Source organism: Lipophrys pholis, assembly GCF_963383615.2.
Source record: "Lipophrys pholis genome assembly, chromosome: 9".
NCBI classification, from domain to species: domain Eukaryota; kingdom Metazoa; phylum Chordata; class Actinopteri; order Blenniiformes; family Blenniidae; genus Lipophrys; species Lipophrys pholis.
In genome coordinates this window covers 12,692,643-12,718,734 of record NC_137639.1, presented here as the reverse complement: position 1 = coordinate 12,718,734, position 26,092 = coordinate 12,692,643, and the positions used below count along the sequence as shown (strand labels likewise).

Sequence of the window (26,092 nt, the reverse complement as noted above, 5' to 3'; positions counted from 1 at the left end):
TTTCACAGTAGAATTGTGTACTTTCTGTATTTATTGTGGATTAGGATATATTTGGAAAATGATTGTTGAAGCCTGGGAAGGAAGAGATAGAGGGTCTTCTGCCACAATTTGTGAAAACAAAACAAAAAAAAACAGAGTACAACAACAATGAAAGTCTAATCAAAACAGTCAGTTTCTGTTGATGCTCTTAATAAATATAAAATCATTTTCAACAAATACCATCAAATGTGACAGAAAAAAATAAATCCCCCCTGAGGGCAGCTTAGTTTGGAGATTAAGCGCTTATGGGCTTTTGTGGAAATTTGCATGTTAAAAAGTCAAAATATTCCTTCAAAATTAGTGGCTTTGTATTTCCAGAATAAACTAACATATAAACAGCGAAGACTGTATATTCGCCACCGTTAACACACTGTCTGCCATACATACAAAACATCCATTTCTTTCAATTATTTGAATGGCGATAGCTGCTGATGTTCAATGTTTGCCATATTTATATGTTGTTTATATTTCAGGGTTATTAAATGTCCATATTTTTTCCATATGTTCACCCCTTTAAGATATTTATAAATTGACAATATACAGACTGCTCGTCAAATGTTTCAAAGTGTTACTGATACCTGAGGAGGGGTTTAATGTGTCAAGGTAGTCAAACTCATTATTCCGAATAAAATTCAAATTAATTCTGAGCGGAGACTAATGTGCAAAGTTGTGCTGAATCTCTCAGAAGACCTAATGTGGCATAATAAGGTAACAAATGTTCTTTTATGGAAGCACTATTCTCTCAGTTACATTGATTGCTGAATCAAATTGAATAATCAAAAGACAGCTTTAGCTCCATACGTTACCCTCAAGTCAAAGTTGAATAAAGGCTAAATACATATGGAAACACAGACATAAAAAGCTGCTGGCTCCCCAGATGTGATTAATGAAGTGAGAGTCTCAGGCGACCCCTCTGACCTGCACCAAGGCCGTATAGGACTCGTGCTGCAGAGCCCTGGGGCAGCTGGGATGTTTGAGTGTGTGTTAATGGGTGAATGAGAAAAAGAGGTGTTTGTGTGCATGTGCGTCCCCGAGTGCATTTCCATGTGTGTGAATATGCATACTTTGGTACTTGTGCATTTGTGTGTCTGTGTGCGTGTGCACTCCAAGCAACATACCCTGGGGCTGTGACAGACGGACTCCAAACCATGTTACCCACACACCCCACTGCCTCGCTTAATAGTGCATGAGATAAGAACATTTGGACTTCAGAATGCCCCCCTCCAACCCCTTTCTCTATGGGAAATTGAGTTTTATGGCTCCCCGGTTTAAGACAATGGCTCCAATGGCTTGGATTGGTGAATTGAAATTCTGTGTCAACAATTGTGAGATGTCCAGGATGGGTTGAACAGAACATCTAATGTAAACAAAAATGTACTCAGTAGTTCATGGCGCTGTGTCCGGAGGAAATTGCACATATATGCACACAATTAGCTCTTGATATGTATATGCAAATACAGCATGGCGCGCAGAGAGAAACACAGGCATGCAAATAAACAAGCGTGCACTGGCACAGATGCACTGGGAGATATATTGCATGTAATATGGCGAATACACAAACAAAGCAAAAACACACTGCATCATATGGAAATCTGCTGTGTTCAACATATGTTCTCTGTCCGATTTTTCCACCATATTTACTTGTTAAATATTGTGATTTTTGCTTGTTTATTTTATTCTAGTTTGTGCAGATTCTTGCTTACAAAGTCAGCAACAGGTCCTCATGCCAAATTAAAATAAACTCTTCAGTGAACTGCTTAACATTTTAAGCACCAGTCATCCCTGTGAAATCCAGACTGAATTTTTCATTCGGTAACCCGAGGATGAGAAAAAGTAACATGAAACTCACTCAGAAAGTAATAACTCATCATCCGTCCCGTGCAAGTCAGCAGTAATCTGAGGAAAGAAACCTCCTAAAGCGCCGAACTCTCACAGAGATCAGATGAACTCGTGTGACTCTGCAAGACAGTGACTCAGTCATCAAGAGACAGGAGCCGTGCACACCTGCGAGAAGAGGGACTGATCAACGAGCCATTGTGAACACGGAGAGCCATAATGGCTCAGAAAAAAAAGAAAAAAGAAATTGAAAGAGGCGTTAAAAAATACATCAGTGGTAAGAAGACACTTGAGCGCATTTATGCTCAAATGCAGTAATGCAGACAGGGAGAGGTGGAGAGTGGGAGGAAGAAGCAGACAGAGAGGCATAGCCAGAGACGTACAAAGAGAGAGAAATAGAAACAGACAGGCAGCCAGCCAGAGAGGCAGCCAGAGATCAAGAGAAATAGTGAGCAAGAGGGAAGAAGAAAAAAAAAAAAAAGACAGACAGGCGTCCCAACTGTGACAGGCGGACTGCACTGACGCAAGGGAAACTTAAAATGCAAATTCCGAGAGACAGCGAAACATAGCAGCATGAAATCGAGGGCGAGAAAAGGCAGAGAGAGGCAAAAGAGAAGACAAAGTCAAAGTCTAACTGGAAGGGGGGGAGAAAGAGAGAAAAAGTGACAGACGAGGTATAGAGCAAAAGAGGGGTCTGTGAGTGAGAGCTTGAGATGACGAGAGAGCCATGCATAGACACTGGTGGAGAGTGCATAACTCAGCAGGAATTCTTACATTCTTGACTAAGGGCAAAGTCCAACAATAAAAAAAATAAAAAAAATACTCAACATGACAAGGACGACTTGTCTTTCCTCAATACTCTCATTAACTTGCAGCCTGAGACCATGAAACAGTCTGTAAAGTGTCCGACGACTGTCAGACAACCAGTTTATCAGGCGGCCGCTGTAAAAAGTGAACACATCAAACTATTAACATTGCTGGAGAAATATTTTCTACAAGGACATTAGAAGGGGACAAATTTAACTTCTGCTGAGTAGGTCCCAGAATGCACTTCGTTTTTAAGGGAAAAAAAAAATAATAATAACAATGATGCTACTTTGTGTGGTGTTTTATCAAATGAAAAGCCTTCTGCTCCTACAAGGCCTGACAGAATATTTTTAGATTCGTTGGAAGCTCCAGGGACAGATGAATCAGCACAAAGTGACAGCACATTATCGGTCTAAGACACACTCGAGCACCACCGAGACACAAAAAATACAAACCGGTGTCTAAAAGTCTGCAGTTACGCTTTCAAGTAAATGCAAATTTAGTATCTAAAGTTTTGAGTAGTAATATGAATATTTGCGGTTGGCATTGGCTGTCACTATGAAATTTGCATTTCTGTCTAGCATCATTTCTGTCAGTGTGGAGCTGGGTGAACTGGCGGTGAACTGAAGAGGAGGTTGGCTCTGTGCTCTCTCTCTCTCTCTTCATCTCTCTCTCATCCTCTCTCTCTCTCTCTCTCTCTCTCTCTCTCTCGAGTGGCAAAGCATCATTTCACTGTGAGCTCGAGAAAAATCACACAGGAAAAAAAAAAATTCAGTCCGAATGAAACAAAAATCCAGAGGCAAAACATAGAGGAAAAAAAATAACAGAATCGATGAGGAATAAGTGACAAGATGTAGAGAGTGCTGGAAAGAAAGAGTAAACACCTATTTGCGAGCCGCCTCGTGTCGGCATGCTTTCATGCTGAACGGCTTTGTGTCTGAGTGGCCACAGTTCACTGTGTCAGCAGCTCTCATTACCGCACGCATAGCTGAGGACATCAGAGAGCTTACTAAGTGGCGGGTAAAGCAGCCCGCCTATCTGCATGCAAACGACGGCACACAATAAACACAAACAGCAGGCACAAAGAGAGGCTCACAAACGGAGGGAGGTTCACTGATAGGTATGAAACACTTTCACATGCTCACTTGTGCATATTGTTGAGGCTGGAAGTGGATAATCCACCAGACCATTGGTGGCCAAATTTCAACTTTATACTTGGAAGGATCCTCCAAATTTAGCTTCAGCCACAAACGAGGCCACTCAGGTTCATCTGAAGTAGTGATATAGAGGCAGGTAATTTGTAATAAAAATAAATGAGTCATATTAATGGAGAATTAAGTTACATGTGACCACGCTTAATTCCCTGGAGACCAATTAAGGTGTTTAGATGGGACCACTTTAATTTGGGGAAAGGAACTAATTAGTCTCATTAAGAAGTTATTCCCTCTAAATGTGCAGCAATTATAAGAAAACCAGTTTTGCCAAGTAACTTGTTAGAAAGAGGTACGCTCGTTTTTGCTCGTTTATATTTGTTGACTGTTTATGCAATGTGTATGGGAAAAGTGAGCGAGTTCAGATTTAAATGATTAATTTACTGCTCTAATTTTCCAAGAAGAGGAACGTGCCGACAGATTCACTTGTAAGTCGAGCCCGTGACAGATATCTGAAAGCTAACACCGCCTGTCTGTCAAGGCATGCTGGGTAATTGGCTAATGCATAATTGAAGGCATGACTCATGCTTACTCCGCTCATTTCTTAGCCAAAGATAAAGACTTGATCGTGTCTGAAAAGAAAAGGTTTGTCCACATGTGATCCGGCCCTGGATGGTTCGTCTTAATAATAAGAGCGGAGGCTTAAAACTGTGTGTCGGGAATGTCGCTACAGGCCGTACACCGAGCATTACGTGTGGCCTGCAAGTGTGTGTGTGTGTGTGTCACACATTCACACGTCCATACACACACAGTTTTAGTCAGAGTCTAATTTTATTCAGCAAGGACATTTACAAGTACCATGAATTTGACCTTGTGAACCAGCGCTGGCAACACGGCACAGTACAGAATAGCTAACAGCTGACGCATAGTAATTAGATGCATAATAATAAGAGCAGGGCATGACTTGGCCTTATTCAGCCATATTCCCACCAGAGATTACGCATTGACTTCATAAGAAAAGATCTGAAAAAAAAAAATATGGCAACCTTTATTCTCCACTCAATCTTTTATATTGTCTATAAAAGCCTTATCCTCAAATTGCAATCTGGATTGTTTTGACCTTATACAACCGGGTTACACCTGCATTTGCAAGGAATGGCTACCGGTAGAAATAGAAAATTAGTTTGACTTTCATATGCTGAACTGATCTTCCTTATAATGCATATATATATCAACAAGTGCACTATTGGTTTCAATATTTCAGTTTCAATGCATGTTAAGTTGAATTGCTCTCTGTTGGGACGTGTTTTATGAGAATTTGGAGGAAATCAGGCTTCTTTCCACCTCTGCCCATCATATACAGGCTGCATCCAGCTTGGGACTACTACATTATTGAGAGCGGGACATTTACCCGGGCTTATTCAGCCCATTTCCCGGCACTCAGATTATGCCTCGCACCGAACTGGAAAATCGTGTCAGTGCAGATACTCTTACGGGAAGGCTTTTAGTCTGAAGCGTAATCTGCCTCCAGGAAGCCCAACTTTTTACATCCACCATCACACTCTAAGCAACATATTCGTACCCAGACATTCCTGGATCTGGATGCACATCATCAAAAATCTGTTTCTGGGTAATTGTGAGTCAAATCCTAACTCTGAGCACTGTATCAGCAGAAATGTCCTCTTAAAAGTTGGGAAGGGATGGTTCAAAATGAGGACAGCAAGACTGAAAGTGGCGCATGCGGGAATGCATTCAGCCAATCCCGGTGCAGCTGACTTGTTATTTAAGTCTTGATGTTGTGTGGCAGCTATCACTAGTCGTCTACATGTGATCTGTTATCTCCCCAAGGGTGAGACACTGCACTGAGTCAGATGATGCAGAGATTTCCCTCCTATGCTGGTAATGTTGATGTGAAAAGGAAAATCGAATTCCAAAAGGCACAGTTGTTTGCATGCATAAGCAAAGGAATAAAAAAAAAAAAAAGAAGTATGTTGGACCAACAGAGGCAGACTGGGACGGTTTCATGTCCGATATCTCAGCTCATGTTAGCGAGCATAATCCGACTTATCACACCACAGCCAGCTAAGCTCAAAGATATCTCCATCAAAACAGATCCGATTCAGAACTAGTCAACCGCAGCATAGAGAAGGTGTAAAGAAAAGATGACACGAGATAATATTTTGAACCCACTGTCCTTAAATATCACTGTCCCAACACTGGCAGATATCTCGCGCACAACGTTGAATAAACATTCGTGGAGATGTTAGTCGAGGTATTCGGGACAAAATGCAACCCATTTAAGACTAATGCGCAGCCCAACTCCAATCAGACAACATTATCTCAGCAAGATTATTTCCCCCGGTGATACCTGCCTGAAAATAACTCAAAAAAGCCAAAATAGCCTCTGCACATGCAGTGAATCCATATTGCAGCAGCAAAACAGTACAATGTCAGATTAAACCATCTGCTTCATGTTTATTTTATGCCTGAAGTTAAGATGTAAAGCACAAGCTGTTAGAGGATTCAAGAACTCACTTTGCTTAATGTCATTAAAAAAAGAGAAGACCAAAAAATATTATCTAAAAATAAATAAGACAAACTAAAAAAAATAAAAAAATAAAAAAAAGGAGGATCCTAAGTGACACTTCCAGGGCAGCTGGATTGGAGTTGGTGCTCATTTATTCAATCTCTTCCTAGTTTTACACCACTGGGGTTTTTTTTTTTTTTTTCATCTGCACTTTTATCCCCTTATGAAAAACTTGCTATTTTGCTGTGATCGTCCTCTTTTGTTGCAGAGTAAATATTTAAAAAAAAATTACTGTCAAAACATTACAAGTATCCCGGAAATCAAAGGGTGCCACTTTCAAACAGAATCGGAGGCTTTAATTCCCCCCCCCCCCCCCCCCCTTCAGTTTGCCGACTGTGGCTGGCAGAAGCTTTTGGTTGCACTGAGCTCGGCTGTGACTGACAGTTAAGGCAGGTTACTACCTAATGTAGGGAAACATTATTCTTCTCCTGACAGGCTGATTTTGCTGAGGAAAATGTGAAAAGGTTGATAGTACTTTTTTTGTAGATTTGTTTACAAGTAGGAAAACAAGGTAAGCACCCCACTCGACTCACTTTCCTGGAATTATGCACGACATAGAAAAGTGAGCGCTACTATTTAAAAGCCTCCACAAATACAGATAAATTGACGAAGAAGGGTTTTAGTAACTCTTGTGATCTACCCGCCCGTACGCATAATGATTTTAGCTCAAAAGTGTAAAAAGGGTTTGAAGGATAACTGCCATGACATAAATTGAAAATGTAAAAAAAAAAAAAAGAAGAATTGGTATCAATTAATATTGGTATCACAGCCATCCATCAATCTTTCTAACCCTCCATAGCTCCATCCATCCAGCTTATCCATCCATCTTTTTAACCCTCCATAGCTCCATCCATCCATCTTTTTAACCCTCCATAGCTCCATCCATCCAGCTTATCCATCTCTTCATCCATCCATCTTTCTAACCCTCCATAGCTCCATTCATCCATCTTATCCATCCCTTCATCCATCCATCCCTCCATCCATCCATATGCTTTCCATCCATCCATCCATCCATCCATCCATTCATACATCTATCCATATGATTTCCATTCATCCATCATCCATATACTTTCCATATGCTTTCCATCCATCCACCATCCCTCCATCCATACATCCATCCCTACCCACATCTATCTATATGCTTTCCATCCATCCATCCATCCATCCATCCATCCATCCATCCATCCATCCATCTACATATCAGGGTTGAAAGAGGCTGCAGCTATTACACATACAGTCAATGGAAATCCAAAACCTCACCATGTAGGTTCACTTCACACTGTGGCATATCAAAAATGCCCTGATAGCTGTGAGGACGAGACCAAGACAATACAATTGTTCACTAATTGTTCAGGCCTTCCTCTCCTCCTAGAAAAACAATACATGCTCGGTCTGGGTTCAGCGCCAGGACACCAGCATGCCAGCCGGATCTTTTCCCTCTATAACCTTGTGCTTAAGGCTAACGTGTCTTCACACTCTGTGGCCTGACATGGCCACGGATCAATTAGCTTCAAACAGATGTCATTTCAATTAGCCTGCACCTACAGTTCACCGCTTTTCTCTGACACAGCAAGAACCTTCCCCACAACTAACCAGAACAACACAGCCCTCATTTGGGTCACTGGTCTTTTCTCCTCATTTTCAGAATGGGTAGGGTTTTAGTTCTAGTGAGCTACTCGGTTCCACTGTGTGTGGAATCTAATGCTAGAAGCTCGAATCTAAGGAAAAGACAAAGCTATATTGGTTTGGCTATGAATAGAAAAGCAGACGCAAGTGAATAATAAAAGCTGTCACCAAAGTGATTCATAGAGCCTTTATCATATTATTAAAGCACAGTCAATCACAGCAGTAAAACGTACCAATACTGATACTGGTCGCAATTACACAGTGTCTTCAGTATGCAAGCCAGTGTTCACCCTCTGATGACACATGTGAATGTTTGCGGGCATAAAATCACTGCTCTGTAATCTCTTAACGACCAGACAATAACAGATTTGTCTGTGATAAAATCCCAGTCTTTACACATATGTCTGTGTTTCTACCAGGCAAGTCCAATGTCATATGTGTGTGTTGGTATTCCTGAAGCTTGTCCCCGTGTGTGCTGTGTGTGTGTGCTGTGTGTGGAGCCGATTTAGCTTCGATAAAATCCTGGTCTTTAGAGGGATTATCAGTCCATCCCCAGACAGCGACATGCTGTGCATTTATGGAGGTAATAAGTTGATCTGTAATAGACAGACAGACAACTGGCTAAAGCTGTTATTGGAAATTGTTTCCATATATCCTATATACCTGAGCTGAGATGAACGAAAGAGGTGTCGAAACAGAATCTTCAGAGACAGTTAGGCCCGCTGTGCAGCGCGCCATGAGAGCAATCACCCAGTGAATCCTGAGTTGATGCTTACCTGTGAATGTTTGTGTGTTTGTGTGTGCATGCGTTGTCTGTTTGCTGTCTGCTTTTGACTTTCCTTAAGTCCCAGAGGAAAAATGAGCAGCGCGGTTTACAAAGAAGCAACGAGTAAAACATTAGCACGTGCGTAGATCATGGATCAGCCATAACATTATGACTACCAGCCTACCCACTGTGTCCTAAAACCAGATTAACTTGTTCAGCAGTTCCAGTTAAAGTAGTTCCTCTTCCCACACAGTCCAGCCTTTGCTTGTCATGTGCATCAGGGACGCTGGTTCACTGTTTTACCTTCAATGGACCACTTTTCATTGACATCGGCCACTACAGAGTGGGAACACACCACAAAATCTGCAGTTTTGGAGATTCCTTGACCCAGTCGTCCAACAATTACAGATTGGCGTCAAAAATAGCTTAAACATGTACCCTTGCCCATTTTTTCCTACATTTTACACGTCAACTTCAAGAAATAAAAAAACAACTTGCTGCCTGACAGATATATACCACCAATAAACAGCTGTCATGATAAATCATATCACTTCACTGGTTATACTGTCATGGCTGATTGGTGTAAACAATACCATAAAATACCAACCAAGTGACCCACATCATAGTTTGTTTTTTTTCCATAGATCAAAAACAGCAAATAAATATTCCATATTAATGACTTTGTGGCATTTTGTTTTGATTTCAATCACAGCATTTTTTATAATGCTGTTTTTAAGCCTTTTTTCTCATGGCGTGATTTGGTTGTTTGAAAGTAGGAAAAGGTCACATTTAAGGATGCAGTGGTTCCAGTGGTTCCGGGCCAAAGCGGTGGAGTATATCTTAACATTCTCTCAAAGAGACCCTGTGTCATTCCTGAGCTGATAAGTTACAAATGTTACCTATCTGTGAAAACACTGGCATTTATCTGGCTTCAATGTGTCTCCAAGTTCGAAAAAAAAAAAAAGATTCCTCCACTCACTTCTCTCACCACACTCATGGTGAGAGGATTACCACAACTGAAGAAAGGCAGATATAAACAGAACTATACAGCGTACTATCTGCATCATGCTCGTAAGTTTCATCTCTTCTTCCTTCTGAATCTGCATCCTTATAGTTCCTGTTTTGCTTTTCCCCCCTCTCCCTCCTTTCTCTCCAGCCCATCATTTACCCCCCGTCTTCTCTTTCTGCTTCATCTCCCTATGTTCCCCTTCCATCTCTATCTCCCCTCCATTCAAACACTATGCCTTGTGTGCAGTCATAAAGAAATAATTTATTCCTGTTCCCCCGGTGCTGGTATGTATGAGCATGCCAGCAGAGCACGTTAACTTATCTCGCAGCGACAGGCACTGAGTGGTAAAACTAAGCTCTGATAGTTTGCAACAGGATGACCACAGAATGCCTGTAGCTCAGAGAATTAGGACTGTCGTCACGATTAGTAATGGTGGGCCTAATGTTTCACTGCACTGTAATTCACTGTACTCTGTCCACTGTTTATTGTCCTATATGACTCACTGATATGTGCAAGAGGAAAATCAACCTAAATTCAGCTGGTGGGGGAAAATTAACTGGATTATTGAAGCTGTTTGCTCATCATAACCTTTTTTTTTTTGTCGAGTTGAGAATGAAATCATACATAAGATGTATAAAATTCACTTTAGCCACAGTTACGTGTTGAAGGAAATTAACAATCTAAACTTAACTGACCATTTGCATAATGTTAACATAAACAGTGATGAGATGATGGCTTTTTCGAATGCTGCAAAAACAAATAACCTATAATCGGTACCTGTTGCCATTTATTTGTTTGATCAGCCAGAAATGAGAGCTACTATATACATAAATGCATTACACCAATTTCTGTGAGGGACTACAAGCTCTAATGTCCACAAGCTACATGCAATAAGTGGCAAAAACAAATCTTATCACGTCCCTGAGGCTGACCACAGGATGTCTGCAAGAATTAGGCTTCTGGCCATGACTAGTTACTCTAGGCCTAATGTTATATTCTGGTCTAATACACTTTGCATACCATCACTCTAATTTACAAACATGCTGTGTATTACAGTAATATAACCGGATGCGAGTAATGTAAATTTAAACATGCTTCTGTCTGTAGGATGAGTGCCATGGCTCTTGAATTAACTTTTTTTTTTCTATGAGTGCAACAACAGATAGAGATAGATGAAGATTACGGTGAAACAGATTTAGTTGTGCATATGCTGCTGAGCATGTGAGTGTTAAACCACTTCCTGTTTTAATGAGCATTTCAGCTCAGATGGATATTGAGACCCTTGTAACTGAAAGATGGTACAGATTGCTGCATTAATGTTGTCCTGTGCAGCTCGACGGATTAGGTTTAAATGCGCAGCTCCCTATGGTACGACTATGCGAAAAGAATGTACGTCCCCATAAAGCGCCCGCCGAGTGGCAAATGCAAAGAAAACTGCGCTGTACTTGATAATAGCATTAGTGATAAGCAGTGTAATTAAACTGCATACAGTAGAGCAAAAGAGGTACTCTGCCAATGTAATGCTCGCTACTAGGAGCTCAGTGTTAGACTTGTCATAACGATTAGTTATGTTAAACCTGATGCGTCTCTTCAATTCATGACTTTATTATCTGAGTACTGGATTATATCTGCACCCTTGTAATCCAGTGCATCATAGGTAAATGGTGGGGCCGGGTTAGCGTGGAGATCTGGGAGGGGAGTTATGGGTGCAGCTTGATTTGTAAAGGGTCAGATCCACGTTTATATTGTGGTTAAATATAGAGTACAGTTAAATAAAGCTATCATTATGGAGGTGGTTGGGTTGTGCATGTCTGGTGTTTACTCCCTCCCTCCCTTTCTGATCCTGTGCTCCTGCTTCCTGTAGATGCATGACTCATCAGCTTCGCCCATACTCCATCACTGACCTACATCTGTCCCACCTGCGTGTCACAGCGTCGACTGACCTGGATTCCTTGATGATCCAGTCATTTCGAGGCTGTGCCACAGGAGCAACAGGATGCCGGTAAATGTTATTTTTAAGTGTCTTAAAACTCAATTGTTGACAAGGGCACATAATGTGTTATAATGCTCTCAGAGAGCCGTGAAATACAGGTTTATTCCTTTCACTGCACGTTTGACATTTACCACTGATATATAAATATAAATATGGGGGCAAATTCTATATGCCAGAATTTGGCTGGCAATAGCGGAATGCCACAGACATGAAAAACCCGAAAGTGTATTATGTGAATGCCTCGGAGGCTGATATTCTTGTTTCAATTCAATGGCTAATGTGTTTTTGGCAAAAAATGAAGAAAAAAAAAAAAGTGTCACATACTATGTGTGCCTTGCATACTGTATGTTTACAATGATAAGCAAGTAATCTCTGAGCAGACATGGCAGATTAACATCAGAGCACATAGCCAGGAGCCACATCCCTATATCTCCCTGCCTCTGTGCTGCAGAGTAATGCATGGTGAAAATGTGATGCTGCAGGACCATGTGGGCTGCCATGCACAAAGAGGCTGGAGGGTGGAGCCTGGATACTGACAAGGACTGTAGTAGGCTCTCATTGGCTCTTAATGACATCATTGATAAGAGCTGCAGAGAGAGAAAAGAGGGAATCTAGCTCTCTCTCCCTCACTCACATATATATAGTACAGTATAAATAAGAGTTTAAGAAGGCTGCTGGCACTTCTTCTGGGTGCTCTCTGAGTCTAACAGGCTTGTCAGAATTAACTGCTTTCACAATAATGGGTGTATTACAGAAGCATTTTCCTCCTTTTGACAGGCCGGAATTTCAAACTTGAAGGTGACTTTAAAAAAAAAAATAATAATAATAATCAATTTATTTTAAATCATGTTTTAACTACAGATCACAAAATGCACAGTTAATGTAAACACCAACATAAAATGGTGCCCCACAGTGGAAACCACACACCACAAACTATGATAATTTGTGATCATTTAAGATGTTTGAGGCCAAGTGCATGACGGTAAAAAATCGGAAATGACATTTCAGCTCACTAAACGTTCTGCAAGGGAAAAGTTTCTGTATCTGCCATCATTCAAATTTAACCTGCTTATCTTTTTTCTCATTTCTTGAGACTAATATGATATGAAAAGTAAAGTAAAATAAAATGAAGAAAACATCATATATATTTGCTTTCATCTAAAAGGAGGATTTAAAAAAAAAACAAAGTCTAAGGTTGTTTTTTGGTTGTTTTTGTGGAATTTATCAATACTGCTTTTATTTTTGCCTTTTCGACTTTGATTCCATGTGAACCTCTGCATCCTTGCTATTTGGAGCTCCACACACATTCTAATATAAAGGCAAAACAAGTTCTGTCAGAATCCAGCTGATACAGGAAGATAAATGGTGTGGCGAGTATATGAGAGTGCGTGTGAGTGATGGGATTGGACAGCTCTGCCAGCCCAGCAAACAAGTGGTTGAACAAGTGGCACATCCAACTGAAAAGTAATATTACCTACCCATGTGGAGGGCCGAGGAAGGATCAGAAAAGCAATATCCTGCTATCCCGGGGACTTTGGCCTGGGACGTGTCTTGCAGAGAGTCTTACTACACATTTTTTTTTTTATAATCCTCAAAGTGTCTCCATGAGTTTGACATTTCCAAGTGTGCCTAAAAATGCAATCCGAGTGGCACTGCTTCTGCTGAAGTCTAAATCCTTATGAGATAAGTCTTCACCTTCTCCAAAAGAAAACTGCACAGCCTGTTAATCCTCCTCTTCGTCTTAAAAGTAGCTTGATAGGTGACTCTGTACATCTCCAATGTGACTTCCACATATTTTTATTTCCTGAAGCACCAGCGGGAGGAAATGCTTTGCTGGTTAATCTGTGTTAAAATCCCACCGAAGGACAGTTCTAAGAGAAAATCAGAGGGGATGAAAGAGAGCAGAAGACAAAATGTTGTCAATGCAAGAACAAATATTCTCATTATCTAAAACAGTGAAACAAAAATCAAATACAACTTGAAACGTTGAGTCATTTCTGATTATCTTTTAAAATTTGAGCAGCAATGCAAAAAGTTTGTAAAAGATAAGTCTGAGAATGAAAATAGTTTTGATGATTGAAAAACCAGAAAAAAGTAATTAAACAGAATTTGATTCAGAGTTCAAATCAAATTTAGTTTAAATTTACAAAATATTCATGTTTCTGAAATGTGTAAAATTGTTGCCCAATAGAAAGTTTAGGGGTAGGGCATTTGTACATTGGAATGCAACAAATTCAAACAAGTTGTTTGGCCACACCTTTCCAGAATCAAAAAAAAGTTTTTAATTCATGTAAACTTAATTCAAAATCCTATATCCCATCAAAAAGGGATAAAAAAAAAAAAGTTGATCTTCAACTTTGACTGAAAATGATTTACCCTGAGCTTCCCCAGACAGTTTTGTGTTTATTTAACTGAGAATTGATCAAATCAAAGCTTATTCTACACTTCTATATGAAAAGATTTGCAAAGTATGGCAAAAATATTGGAATCTCGTTGGATAAATTTTTGCGAGTTGAGAAAAGTTGTTTCCCGGTGGAATTGCGCTTCTTTCTGTTGCTTTTCTTTGTATGGGCTGAGAACAAAGGAGCCTTTACAGTAACAAAGAAGCTGCAGCGAGTTATACCTGTTGATCTATTTAGAAAAAACAAACTCACAAGTTTCTCGAAGATTTTTTGAGAATATCAAATTTTGACTTTATTTCGGGGCATCCGTCTGCCTCCAAACATGTTTTTCTTTTTCGCGCAAAACTTTTAATTCAGTCAGCGTTTTTGTTTGGTGGAGACTTTACACCTGATTGCATTGTGCTGAATTCCCATAGTGCGCTGGCAACTTCGCAGAACAACGGCCAAGAGTCACAAAACTAATGCACGAGAGACAAAACTATTTGTAAACTATTTATAAGAACAATACTTATTATAAAGTCGTTTTCTGGCGTGCGTAAAAGCCTCCTTTTCCTCCGCAAACTTCTGACAGGCAGTTGCTTTGTCTTGTGTCGCAACATCCCCAAGAGACAAAAAAAATTAAAAAAAATACGGCACCAGCACAAACTCCATCTCATCTCCATTAAAGCTCCCTGGTAGTTCATTTGTAAGTAGCACAAGTTGAGCATTACTTAGTTTTATCAAGATGCGTGTCTGAGCATCCCCTCAAGTTCTCTCCTCAACGCGCCCCGCATCAGACAAAGGAAAAGGGGACCGCTCCTCTCGCTCTCTCTCTCCCCGCTGCTTCAGTTTCTCTGTCTCTCACCCTCTCCCTCCTGCTTTGTGCTCAAGTTTGAGCGCTGACGCACCAACTATACGGCCGCAACTTTTAGCTGGAAATAAATGCAAAGAAAAGCGCTCGTGGGGAGGAAGCGAAAGGCAACATGCCGACCGGACACAACTCACCTGAAGGCTGCTTTGCTCTGTGCGCGCTGCCGTGCGTCGCGGAAAAAGTTTGAGAGGGCACATCCAGCTTTGTGTTGTGGAGTCCCCCTTTGTCTACACGTGTGATAGATGGATGGGGCTCCTTTTGGCCGCGCCTAGTTCATTTCGCTCTCCACAGAGTCCCGCCCTCTCAAAGTCAAACAACTATGCACACAACAATATTGGACTGTGATGTATGTCGGATTACGCATGGTGGATAAACGTGTGCTTTTCTATTGTTTTAATCAGTCGTCCCCCAACAGCGCTCAACAAGTTTTTCCTGATTTCCTGACTTCAATAACTCACAACTTTTCTGAGTTCATTTAATTTTCTTTTTTTTTTTCTTCATTCCATTCCTTTGTTTACCCAGTCATGACTCTTTGTTGCCCCTATCTTACAGGTTCTTCCCACTGAGAGCTGTTTCTCTTCACAATCCCTTGTTGCACTGGCCAGGAAAAAGTAACACTGTTATAACCTGCACACAAGACAGCCCCAGCTTCATAATTCTTTTTTCTTATTATCTTCTGTCCCAGTGTTTGTGTACACACAAGGTCTGCTGGTTGATAAAAATAAAAATAAAACTTTCCTGGAGGGATTGCCTGGAGACTTCCATTGTGTCTGGACAGCAGTAGCTCAGAGGGGAACAAAGGATGAGACAAAAGGAAACGGTCTCATTGTTTTGTCATGCACCGGGTGCATGTAAATATCAATAATGGCAGGGATCAGGAGTGCTGCTGTAAAGGGAAGAGCCCATTTCTGCTCATCTAGATCTGTCAGCTTCTTGATGCATGATTTTAAGCGTGTTCATTATTCTTGTTGGTATACAAACTGTTTACACGCTTAAGAATATACATACTTGGCATCCATGGGAGGAAAAACAAACAAGTCCATATTAAGAACCCAAGTAAAAATTGTTAACATACATTTTGAATATAGAGTAAGATTAGTGGTTAATGCTGTGTTACATCAGTGTTGTGCAGGGAACTGAATATCAGTATTGGATCAAAATGACTTCTAAAACAGTATTGTAGTTACTCCAAAGAAAAAGTGTGTTTATCAGTCCCCCAGAGTTAGGATGTGTTAATAATGCGTTGCCGTGACTCATGCGCTGACTGTCAGCACTCTGTGGTTCAGTCTGACGATTCCACCGATTGTTTAGTGCTGCTGCATTTACATCACTCAGTTGGGAGTGAAAATGTCCACATGTGTTATTTTGGGTGTGGCTGAGTTAATCAGTCATTATTGCAGTGTGGTATTGTCAACTGCAAGAACCCGCTTGAGCTGGGCACAGTTTGGCCAATCGCACACGACTTGGCGTGTTCGGGAAAGAATCAGAGTTATGAACTCTTGAAAGACGACAAAAATGCAGCAAAAGACTGCTCTTAAAGGACTAACTTAAGAGAGACAGCAGCTCTATAGTAGGTTTTGTCCAACACAAAGTCATTGTGACCGACAGCATTAATTATAACTTGTGTGTCACAAAAAATAAAATAAAAACAGTGATTACTCTAAAATGCGGGATCCTTGAAGGAAGGATTTAGACAAAGTTGAAATGTAAATAAGTCAATGCGCTACATTCCTGTGTTTTATTCTCATTTATATTTCCAATGGATTTTAGCATAAAAGCTACAGCTACGTCTAAATAGTTTGCCCGCCTCGTTTCATAAATACATAAAGTATTGAATTTATTGTTTATGCATGAGCAAAGCCGGTAATTTCCTGAACATGAATCACTACTCAGTTTTCATCATTAGTCAAACGCCAGCTGTTATTTGCATACACCTGTTGTTAATGGAAAATCTAAACGTGTCTGCATGCTAAAATGTACTGAGCACTTTTTGTATCAAAAAGTGACAACAACAAAAAAAAGAGCTTAGTGCACATGTGGTCAAACCATTTCCATTTTGCGGTACAACAAAAAAAAGGAAAGTAACACAAAAGGCCAGTGGAGGCAGTGTTTTGTTGGAGGCTTGGCAAAGGGGGCTCAGACTGGGACTATGAGCCAAAGAGCTAGACTCACAGAAGCAGGGAAGAAGTAATGACCGTGTCTCCTTTCTCGGTTGGAAGTTTCGCTCTTTGTCCAGTCTGTAATAACTCAATGTCCTACAGGACGGAAAAGGAAAAGAAAAAAAACAGACACGTATTTACAAATATACACAGGGACAGTTATTAACTATGCAACCCTTTCACAGGCAGATAACAAATGCAGTGTGTGGTCCGACATGTTGGGCCTGCTTTAAAAGATAGGGACTGGCCTGAGTACACTATTTACATGATGTTTCTGTGAATCCAGGCCCGTGGGCACATCTACATGGAGCCAGTCAGGTACAGACGGGAGAACTAACGATAACACACGGCACCCATCTCCCATTCATATGCCAGACAGATACAGATAAATAATGAAGAAGGGACACTTGCGCTCATGGAGTTGTTTGTAGCGAAAACAGCTGGCCTTTGTAACAGGAAAGAAAATAGTCGCGGAATGCATAAAAAGACTAAGGAGGGGAGAAGCAGCCATACTTCCCACCACTATCACCACCACAGTCCAACCCCCCTGGGCTTAGCTTGGAGCGGCTACATACACATGCGGGCAGACGTAGACATGCAGTCATACCCCACGCCGCCTGAGCCCCCCCCCCCCCCCCTTCATCCCCGCTGTGGTTTTACTGGGCCACTGATTCCAGCAGTCAGCCTGTTCTGCTCCTCTCCGCTCTGCCCTGGCTGCTGCCTGAACATCTCCCACTGAGAAGTCAGCTGGGCCAGGCATGAGACTGCACACTGAACAGGCTACATACAGTTTAAAGGAGCTTAACAGACATGCACAGAAGAGCTGGGACTGTTCAGAAATTCTGAGGAGACGCGACACACTGAAGATATCATTGCCTGGCATGATGCATATTTATCATATGGATGTTAAGAAAAATAGAGAAATGTAGTCGGGCATTACGGAGCACATACGACTGCCAGCTGAAATGACTTCTGTGAAGCAAGTTGCTAAACAGCCAATTTAACTGCAAAACCATGCATATATCTGCAATTTACTTTTATGCTGAGGGCTCAGTTGTGGCAGCAGCATCATAATAACAGTTGTGAATTCATGCAATGGATCAGATTTAAATACTTTTCTTCCACTAGCAACGCATACATAGTGCAATGCACCCCCACCCCACCCCCAAATGGTTCTGTATATGAAAATAATATAACATGCAGGCAGTTTAAATGTAGCTTACTATCTCTTTTGTGTCTTGCATTTATCTTTATGTACTCTGCTGTCATCCTATGAGCACTCATAACAGCAAGACTAATTCACACGCCTAAGTCTTCTTGTTATCTTAGGGTAAATTTGCATCCAGTTGCTGCATTAAAAATGCATAGTGTTACTGCGCCATATATAATGACTCCACATATTCAATTAGGCTAATAGCTTGAGCACCTTAATTCTAATGTCATAAATTGAATTATGCTGTTATGCAATAAATACAGTAGAGAAATGAACGCATAGTATTACCTCAGGTTACATCATATGTTTTATTTAGTTGTTGTTGTGTTTTTAGTCGCTGATGCAAGACAACAATGATTAATAACAATCGCAGATTTTTTGAAATACGAGATAGTCATACGTGGTGTTGTACTGATACAGAGATGCCCATGTCATGTAGTGTAATGCACATGTATGCACACACGCGCCCTCAGAGACACATGCACATTCTGTAGACAGACAGACATGCTTGTCAGCTACGCTGGAGGGCCCTTGGCTGACTGCTGCTGAAGCAGCCCATCCCCCACAATAAGGGTCTGTCTGGGAGAGGGGGAAGGGGAATCATGACTGTCTGAAAGCCAGCATACAACACAGGAGGCTGGAAATAGAATAGAATAGAATGTGGGAGTAAAACCTACAATATGTTTACCATTACAGTAACAATTCCACAATTCCTAATCAGCTGTGCTCCTTCAGCTAATGATGGTGGTCAGCGTTTATTGATGATGGAACCAGCAGAGTCATTTCATCTTCACCTGCTTGTACTGGTCTTCATGCTGGATTTTTTTTTACCTCCTTTGTGTGTGCTTTCATGGGGGATTTCCTTGTGTGTGCAACAAATAAGTGGCACAAGCAGAAGATATATATATATTTTTTTTTTTTTCATCAGTCATTAGTCTCATCTTTCCAACATGAGGTTTTGATTGTTCATTTCTTGCCAGACATTTTAATGGTAAGTTATGATTGTAAATGTCTGTGGTGTGAGTTGACCATTTTTTACACAACACGTGACACAAAAAGATAATGTGGAATGATGTTGCAGCAAATACAACCTAAAAGACACTAATCTATTTTCTGTTTTCAGCCAGTGACATCATAGTTTTAAATAATGCATTAGGTATTTGATTTTTAACCCCTGAAGCCTCAAATCAATTCTACATGGCTGTTTGAACAGATAAGTGCAAGCTTTTCATAGTAGTTTATTTCTGATCTAAACAAAAAATTGCAACATAGAGTAAAAAGGCAAACACAATGTGTGTGTGTGTGTTTTTTTTTGGGTTTTTTTCAAACACAGAGCTAGGTCATGCCATATGGCCTTGTAATCATTGGTATGGGATATGTCCCAGATCAACACTCCCCTACTAAGAAACAGTCTGAATCCATGATGCAGACTTAAGCCTTATGGGGGCTTTGCATAAAAATGGATCAAATATATGTCATGATGGGGTTAAGAAAATCTTATTGATTTGCTCTCAGTCTATATAAATGCATCCATGTCTGGGATCCATGGTGGAGTTATAAGCTTCCCAAAGGCTTTTCACAGAATCAAGACCAACCTGGGCGCATGGAGGGTGGGGCCTGCTATAAAACTCTTTCAGAATTAGGTCTGTCCATTCTGCTTTCCCAGAGCTCAGTCAGCTTCCCAAAAGCTTGGTGGACCATCTGTGGAGCATTTTATCACAATGCAGAATACACCATTAAAAGCAATAAGCCAGGAGGATGTTCAGACCAAGCTCCGTGAAAATGGTTTAAATTCTGAGCAAAGAATTTGAGCATGTTTAAGATGATTTGTCTCTACAATGTTTTTCTCTTACAAGACCCCCCCCCCCCCCATCATTGTTGACAATTAATTGGTCGGTGTTTGAAAGCCCAGGAAAACCAAGTCCACTGTCCCATGTTCAGACCATTTGTGTTCCAAGTATTTCAGTGAAGTTTCTAATGAGCTGCAGAGTTCACCTCGATTGAGTGTTCCCACAAAAGATTACAGAGCTACTTAAAAGCATGTACAGTGGACTGGCTGCTCCTTGGGAGTGAATGAGGTGGATTGAATCAAGAAAAGAGTTGTAGAGTTTCAGTTCCAGCTGATATTTATTTCCTTCCTTGAAAAAGTTCTGTACACAAGTTTGTATCAACAATCTGACAGGCAGTGAAGGGACACAATTTAGCTGGCATGAGTTCCCCTCCCTTTCTCTGAGTCTCAAAAAAAGGGTGGTTCCTTTGTTTATGGCATGATTAGAGACAATAAATGATAATTCTACACAGCATATTGCACAGGATGGATGAAAAATAAAGTTAATATATTTAAAAATGCTTTCATATATATATAAAAAAAACAGTCTGAACTGACCACCTTAAATGTAAGTAAGGATGTGTAAAGGATAGCAGTTCATGACAGTGCCTGTCCTGGATAGCAACAACGTACATAAACACACAATCTTTTTGCTTTATGATACAGTCAAATATACAAAGATCGAGTTCACGTTTCATCGTTTTTCCTCATTTTTTCATTTTTTTCTGAAAAACACAACAGCTAGTAACCTGAATCTGAAATACAAATGCTAATCACCATGCCATAAAGATACTAAAACAATTATTAGCTAGTAGTTAGCCGACAAGTAGAAAAGATTATATATTCAAATACAATGAGAAACGCAGTACAAGTAGGTGTTGCGGAACTCAAGTCAGAAATTTGAATACGCTTGATGTTATCATCCTTGTTGTTTGCTTTGCTATATTGATAGCCTGTTCAATCCAGTGGTTGATTGGCAAATGTGACATCAGTTAATGAAAACATCAAGAAATAAGTCAAATTTAAAGCTACAATCTCCTCGTTGTTGTCATAGGCAAGATATCTTGACAGAAAATGCAAAAAAGCGAGTGGCTTGCTTAAAATAGTAATGCTGTTCAAAACCCACATGGTCCACAGGAGTCGCCTGAAGAAATAATGCGTTCCTGTGTCTTTAAGAAGCCTGCAGTCTGGCACTGTAAACGTAGAAGGTAGGCTGAGACCACACTGGTGCTGCTTTCAAGTGCTGTCGGGAAAAATCGTAATTGGATCTTTTAAAAACTGCACTATGTTCTGCTTGTGAGCTTGTTGCCTTGCACGTGATGCACAAGGCAAACAAACAAGTCTTGTCAGTGTTTGCTGGTAGAAGTTAGACATAATTAGTCAATTATAACCAAAGTTATGCACCTGATTTATATCAGCTTCCCTTCCCGCTTGAAGTAAAAAATAAGTTTGGTACCTACTCACTATTTCTAAACTCAAACAATAGGCACCACAGTGTTATAAGGTCTGCTCCGCTGGCTGTAAGTACAAAAGCAATCCAGGCAGCACAGAGCGTCATAAATTTACGAGCTTACCATGAGCACTTGAAGGCAGCATGAAAACCAGTCTGCCAGGGTATTAAAAATTAGGAAATCCAGCTGTAATAGTAGGCTACACACACCGATTCTTGACTCCCCTTTTCTATATAGATTTGTACAAAAATACACTGAGAAAATAATCAAACTGTTTCCTCTCTTTTAAGTGTCCAAAAGTGTGTACATTTAAATATAAAAACAAATCAAAAGTTGTGTTGTTTTTTTTAACTCTAGCCCTTCGCCTGAGAAGGAAATGTGACAGACACAGAGATACTGACAAAAACAAAAACAAAAACAAAAAAACAGGACTAGATCATGTGTACAGGAAATAAAAAACAAAAACAAATGATCAAGTCAAAAATGCTTGGCCCAGTATATAAATACAACATCCCATATAAAATGGCATCTGAATACATGTACAAAAACAAAGCTCAGAGGATGAAAACAATCGGTGAGGATTTCTCTATAACTATGATCTGAAATCAACATTTTGGTCCTGAATCATAGAGAAGTGTATAAAGTTCAGCACAGATTTGAAGTTGCGTTTGAGTCCTGAAGTCTGAAAGATTACGACAGCTGGTGATTATTTCAATGTCCATTTTTTTTCTTTTTTTTTTTTTAAAGAGAAGAACCGAAGCGAGCGCCACCTACCCATTTAAATAACCCTAATACTAGTTTTTAAACTGCTCTCACAGAAAATCTCAGCACAAGATAGGAACAAAGTAGGCTATCATGCTTTACACGTTTTTTTTTTTTTTGCTTTTGAGAAAATATTCGACTTAAAAAAAAAACAAACAAAAAAACAAAACACCAACCCACCTCGATTTCAATAAAAATCCCACTCGGTGACACACCACAATAAAAAATGTCGCACGGCAGTCCTATTTCTGTACCTTTTTCTAGTGGTGAAGTTCACTTGGCGATTGGTAAAAAGTTGTGAAATGTCCCTTTTTTTTCTCGAAATAAAAAATAAAAAATAAAAAAAATCAGCAACAACATTGATTAAGTGAACGGCGGACCGCGTAACGTGCAAATCAATCACAGTTAAGTTTTTTTTTTTGTTTTTTTTTTTGTTTGTTTGTTTGTTTGTTGTTCAGAAACAGTCCGGGTCTGTTTCAGTCAGTTTCTCTCGTCTCCTGGTGCTTGCTGCTCTCTGTGGCTGTACCGAGTCCCACAGTCCACGCGTCCGAAGAAAAGTACAAAAAGCAACTTTAACCTGCTTCAAAGTTTAGCTTTCCAAGGGATCCGCAGCTCTCGCCTCGCACGGACAAGAAGGGACGGGGACTAGTTTCAGTGGGTTGAACACAAACTATTGCGCCCACTGTTTGCAGGAGCTCCCCCGCTTCTCTCTGTTCATCGTTACCTGTCGCTCCCCCGCTTCACGATTCGATTATTCTGCGCACCTCAGTACGTGAATACCAGGTTGGAGATGGTGGACTCCAGCCAGTCTCCGGAGATCATCTCGCTGACTTCGGGCGTGCAGTAGTCGGGGAACTCGAAGTGGGACCCCCCGGAGCCGGACTCAAAGTTCAAATCCCAGTCTCTGTCCAGCACCGAGGAGCCGAAGCTCCCCAGCGACATGCTGTCGAAGCTGGGGCTCGGGTTGATGTCGAGCAGGTCGTCCTCGAACTCCTCGTCCTCCGAGGAGGAGGAGGACGAGTGGGACGAGGCGGAGGAGTGCGATCCGGAGGGGGTGGGCGAGGAAGCCCGCCGACTGCTGCTGTACGTGTGCCCGCCGCGGCGCTCCGAAGACCCGCCCAGGCTGCTGCCGCCGCTGCCGGGGGAGTCGGCTCCCTCCTCCCGGCCGCTCGCCGCGTCCTCGTAGAGGCTGAGCGGGTCGCTGGAGTCCGCCGAGCTGCTGAGCGTGGGGCTGGCGGGCACCACGACGGAGGACGCGGGGCTGACGCTCAGGCTGGCCGCGCTGCTCCCGAACACGTACACCCGCTTGGGCTTCTTGCCGTCCGGGATCTGCTTGGCCGCCGAGGACACGGATTTGGACTTGTATAGCGAGTTGTGGTGGAGCTCTGCCGGGTGCTCGGAGGCAAACAGTGATGCTTTGGTGCTACCGCTCCCGAAAAGTGATTTGTGGGGTCTGCTGCTGCTGCTGCTGCTGCTGGGTGATTTGGAGCCACTCTTCCTCGAGGAGGAGGATGACTTAGTGCTGGTGTTGCTGGAGCTACTGTTCACTTTGTCCCCCTTGTCCCCACCGCTTCCCGGCTTGGACGCGCTTGACTTCACCTTCTTTCTCGGCCGATACTTGTAGTCGGGATAGTCCGCCATGTGCTTGAGCCGGAGCCGCTCCGCCTCCCTGATGAAGGGGATCTTGTCGCTGTCTCTGAGCAGCTTCCACCGCTTCCCCAGCCGCTTGGAGATCTCCGCGTTGTGCATGTCCGGGGACTGCTCCATGATCTTTCTCCTCTCGATCTGGGACCACACCATGAAGGCGTTCATGGGTCTCTTGATGTGCCCGCTGGGAGTTTTACACCACGCCGGGTTCTCGCCCAACTTGTCGCCGGCGGTGGAGGAGGCTGTGGAGCCCGGGGAGAGAGGCGAGGCGGCCGGGTCCAGGTCCATGCACGCCCCGGAGTCGGAGCTCGAATCCCCGGCGAAGAAGGACAGCGCCTCGGCGGTGCTCTCCGTGTGGCTCATTTTCTGCACCATGCTGCCCGGTGGAACGCAGGGAGGGAGAGCGGTGTGCTGGCTCTTTCTCCCCCTCTCTCTCGCTCTCTCTCTCTCTCTCTCTCTCTCTTTCTCTCCCTCCTCGGTCCTCTGATGCACTTTAAAGCAGACTCAGCTCTTTTCCTCCCCCACTTCACCGCTCAAGCTGAGTAGAAACAGGGCAAGAAATAATTCACTCCTGAGTTGCCGGTAAACTCGGAAACACTTCAGTCCAGAGGAGCCTTTAAAAGGCTGGATGCGTTAGGAAAAAAAGAAAAACAACAAAAAAAAAAAAAGTTTAATTTCCAGGTTCTGGTGGTGGTGAAACAGGACTCTCCACTGTGTACCCTGTAATTGCTCTCTCTCTCTTGCTCTCTCTCTCTCGGTCTCTTCTCTCTGTGTTATAAAATCAATTCAAGCCGTGTGGACACTGAACAGAGTCTCTACAGCTGCAGATTGCAGACTGGGTGCCACACTGTGCGTTTTGGACACTTACAACGGGCTCCCGAGTGCAGTGTGTTCAAGGTAAATGCTTTTTTTTTTTTTCTTTTTTTTTCTCAGCATCAGCTCTGTCCCCCTCTCCTAGAAACAAAAGCCATGCATGCCGGGGAAAGGAGGAAAAAAAAAAAAGAAGCTAGAGCGAGTTACACTGTCCGCCTCCCATCTGCAGACCAACAGTCGCGTTTCAAGCAGCCCTCCAGACCCGGCCCCCCTTGCTTGCATTTATCCTTTCCAGTGATACAACGGCGATAAAAATCCACCAATGGCGTGCTGTCGCTACCCTGCTTCTGAGCCAGAGCCACGCCCCCGGCGCTCCCATTGGCCCAAAATGAAATCTAATAATAATCAGCGCGTGCAATGAGGAGCCTCGTGTCTGACCTCATTCCAGAATACAACAAGAAACTTCAATTTTTTTTAAAGAGACACTGGCTTATGTTATGAACCTCCCACCCCTCCCACCCCATTCTACTCTCTTACCACCAGCCCATGTGTATACCATTAACATGCAGGCTCACTATATAGGAAGAATAGTACACTTTACCATATGGCACTCTGAGCGCTGAGAACAGTTTGTACCACTGAGCTCAGTACAAAATTAAAGAAATTCGTCTTGTTACATCCACCTGGTTCTCCTTCCACATGTTGTGAATGGCGCTGAATAGAGAGACTGTGGAGCCGGCGCATTGCAGCTAATGTAGTAAAGCATTACCTAATGTTTACAATGTATTAAAGAAGCAGTGGGGGAGTTAAAAAAAAAGAAAGAAAAAAAAAGATACCAGGTCTAGTAAACCGCATTAGGAGGCATCAACTTGTACCTCTAAAGATTTTCTGTATAATTTGCATAATTGATAGCCTGATTGCTTTAATTGGTCAGTTGTTTACCTACAGGTGGGCCACTGACAGAAAACATGAATCATTGACCTGTTGTTTAACTGCACCAGTTCAACAGTTTGAGTTTCTTCTTCTTCTTCCTCACTGAGCGCATCACAAACAGGAAAATGTCTGTTGGACACATCATGATCGTTAGGCTGGTGTGAGAGAAGACTCCGAGCCAAACTGCGCGCTGTGCGCTCCCCCCCCCCCCCCCCCCCTC

The 26,092-nt window shown here is 42.0% G+C and overlaps 1 protein-coding gene and 1 long non-coding RNA gene across 2 annotated transcripts in view; both read right to left on the bottom strand.

Annotated features, from left to right (window-relative positions):
* The window catches only part of LOC308114642, a 111,208-nt gene extending 95,878 nt beyond the window's left edge, over window positions 1-15,330 (bottom strand). Inside the window, exons 1-2 of the long non-coding RNA XR_013935626.1 lie at window positions 15,201-15,330; window positions 13,293-13,685 (exon numbers count right to left, since the gene is read on the bottom strand). This is a non-coding gene — a long non-coding RNA (uncharacterized lncRNA). The remainder of the gene's footprint in view (window positions 1-13,292; window positions 13,686-15,200) is intronic.
* Window positions 15,331-20,548: 5,218 nt separating this feature from the next.
* On the bottom strand, window positions 20,549-25,190 carry sox4b (SRY-box transcription factor 4b). Its single transcript, XM_080471459.1, has one exon. It carries the CDS (start codon window positions 24,499-24,501, stop codon window positions 23,245-23,247), a length of 1,257 nt encoding a protein of 418 aa, XP_080327585.1. The 5' UTR covers window positions 24,502-25,190; the 3' UTR covers window positions 20,549-23,244.
* Between the last annotated feature and the right edge of the window lie 902 nt (window positions 25,191-26,092).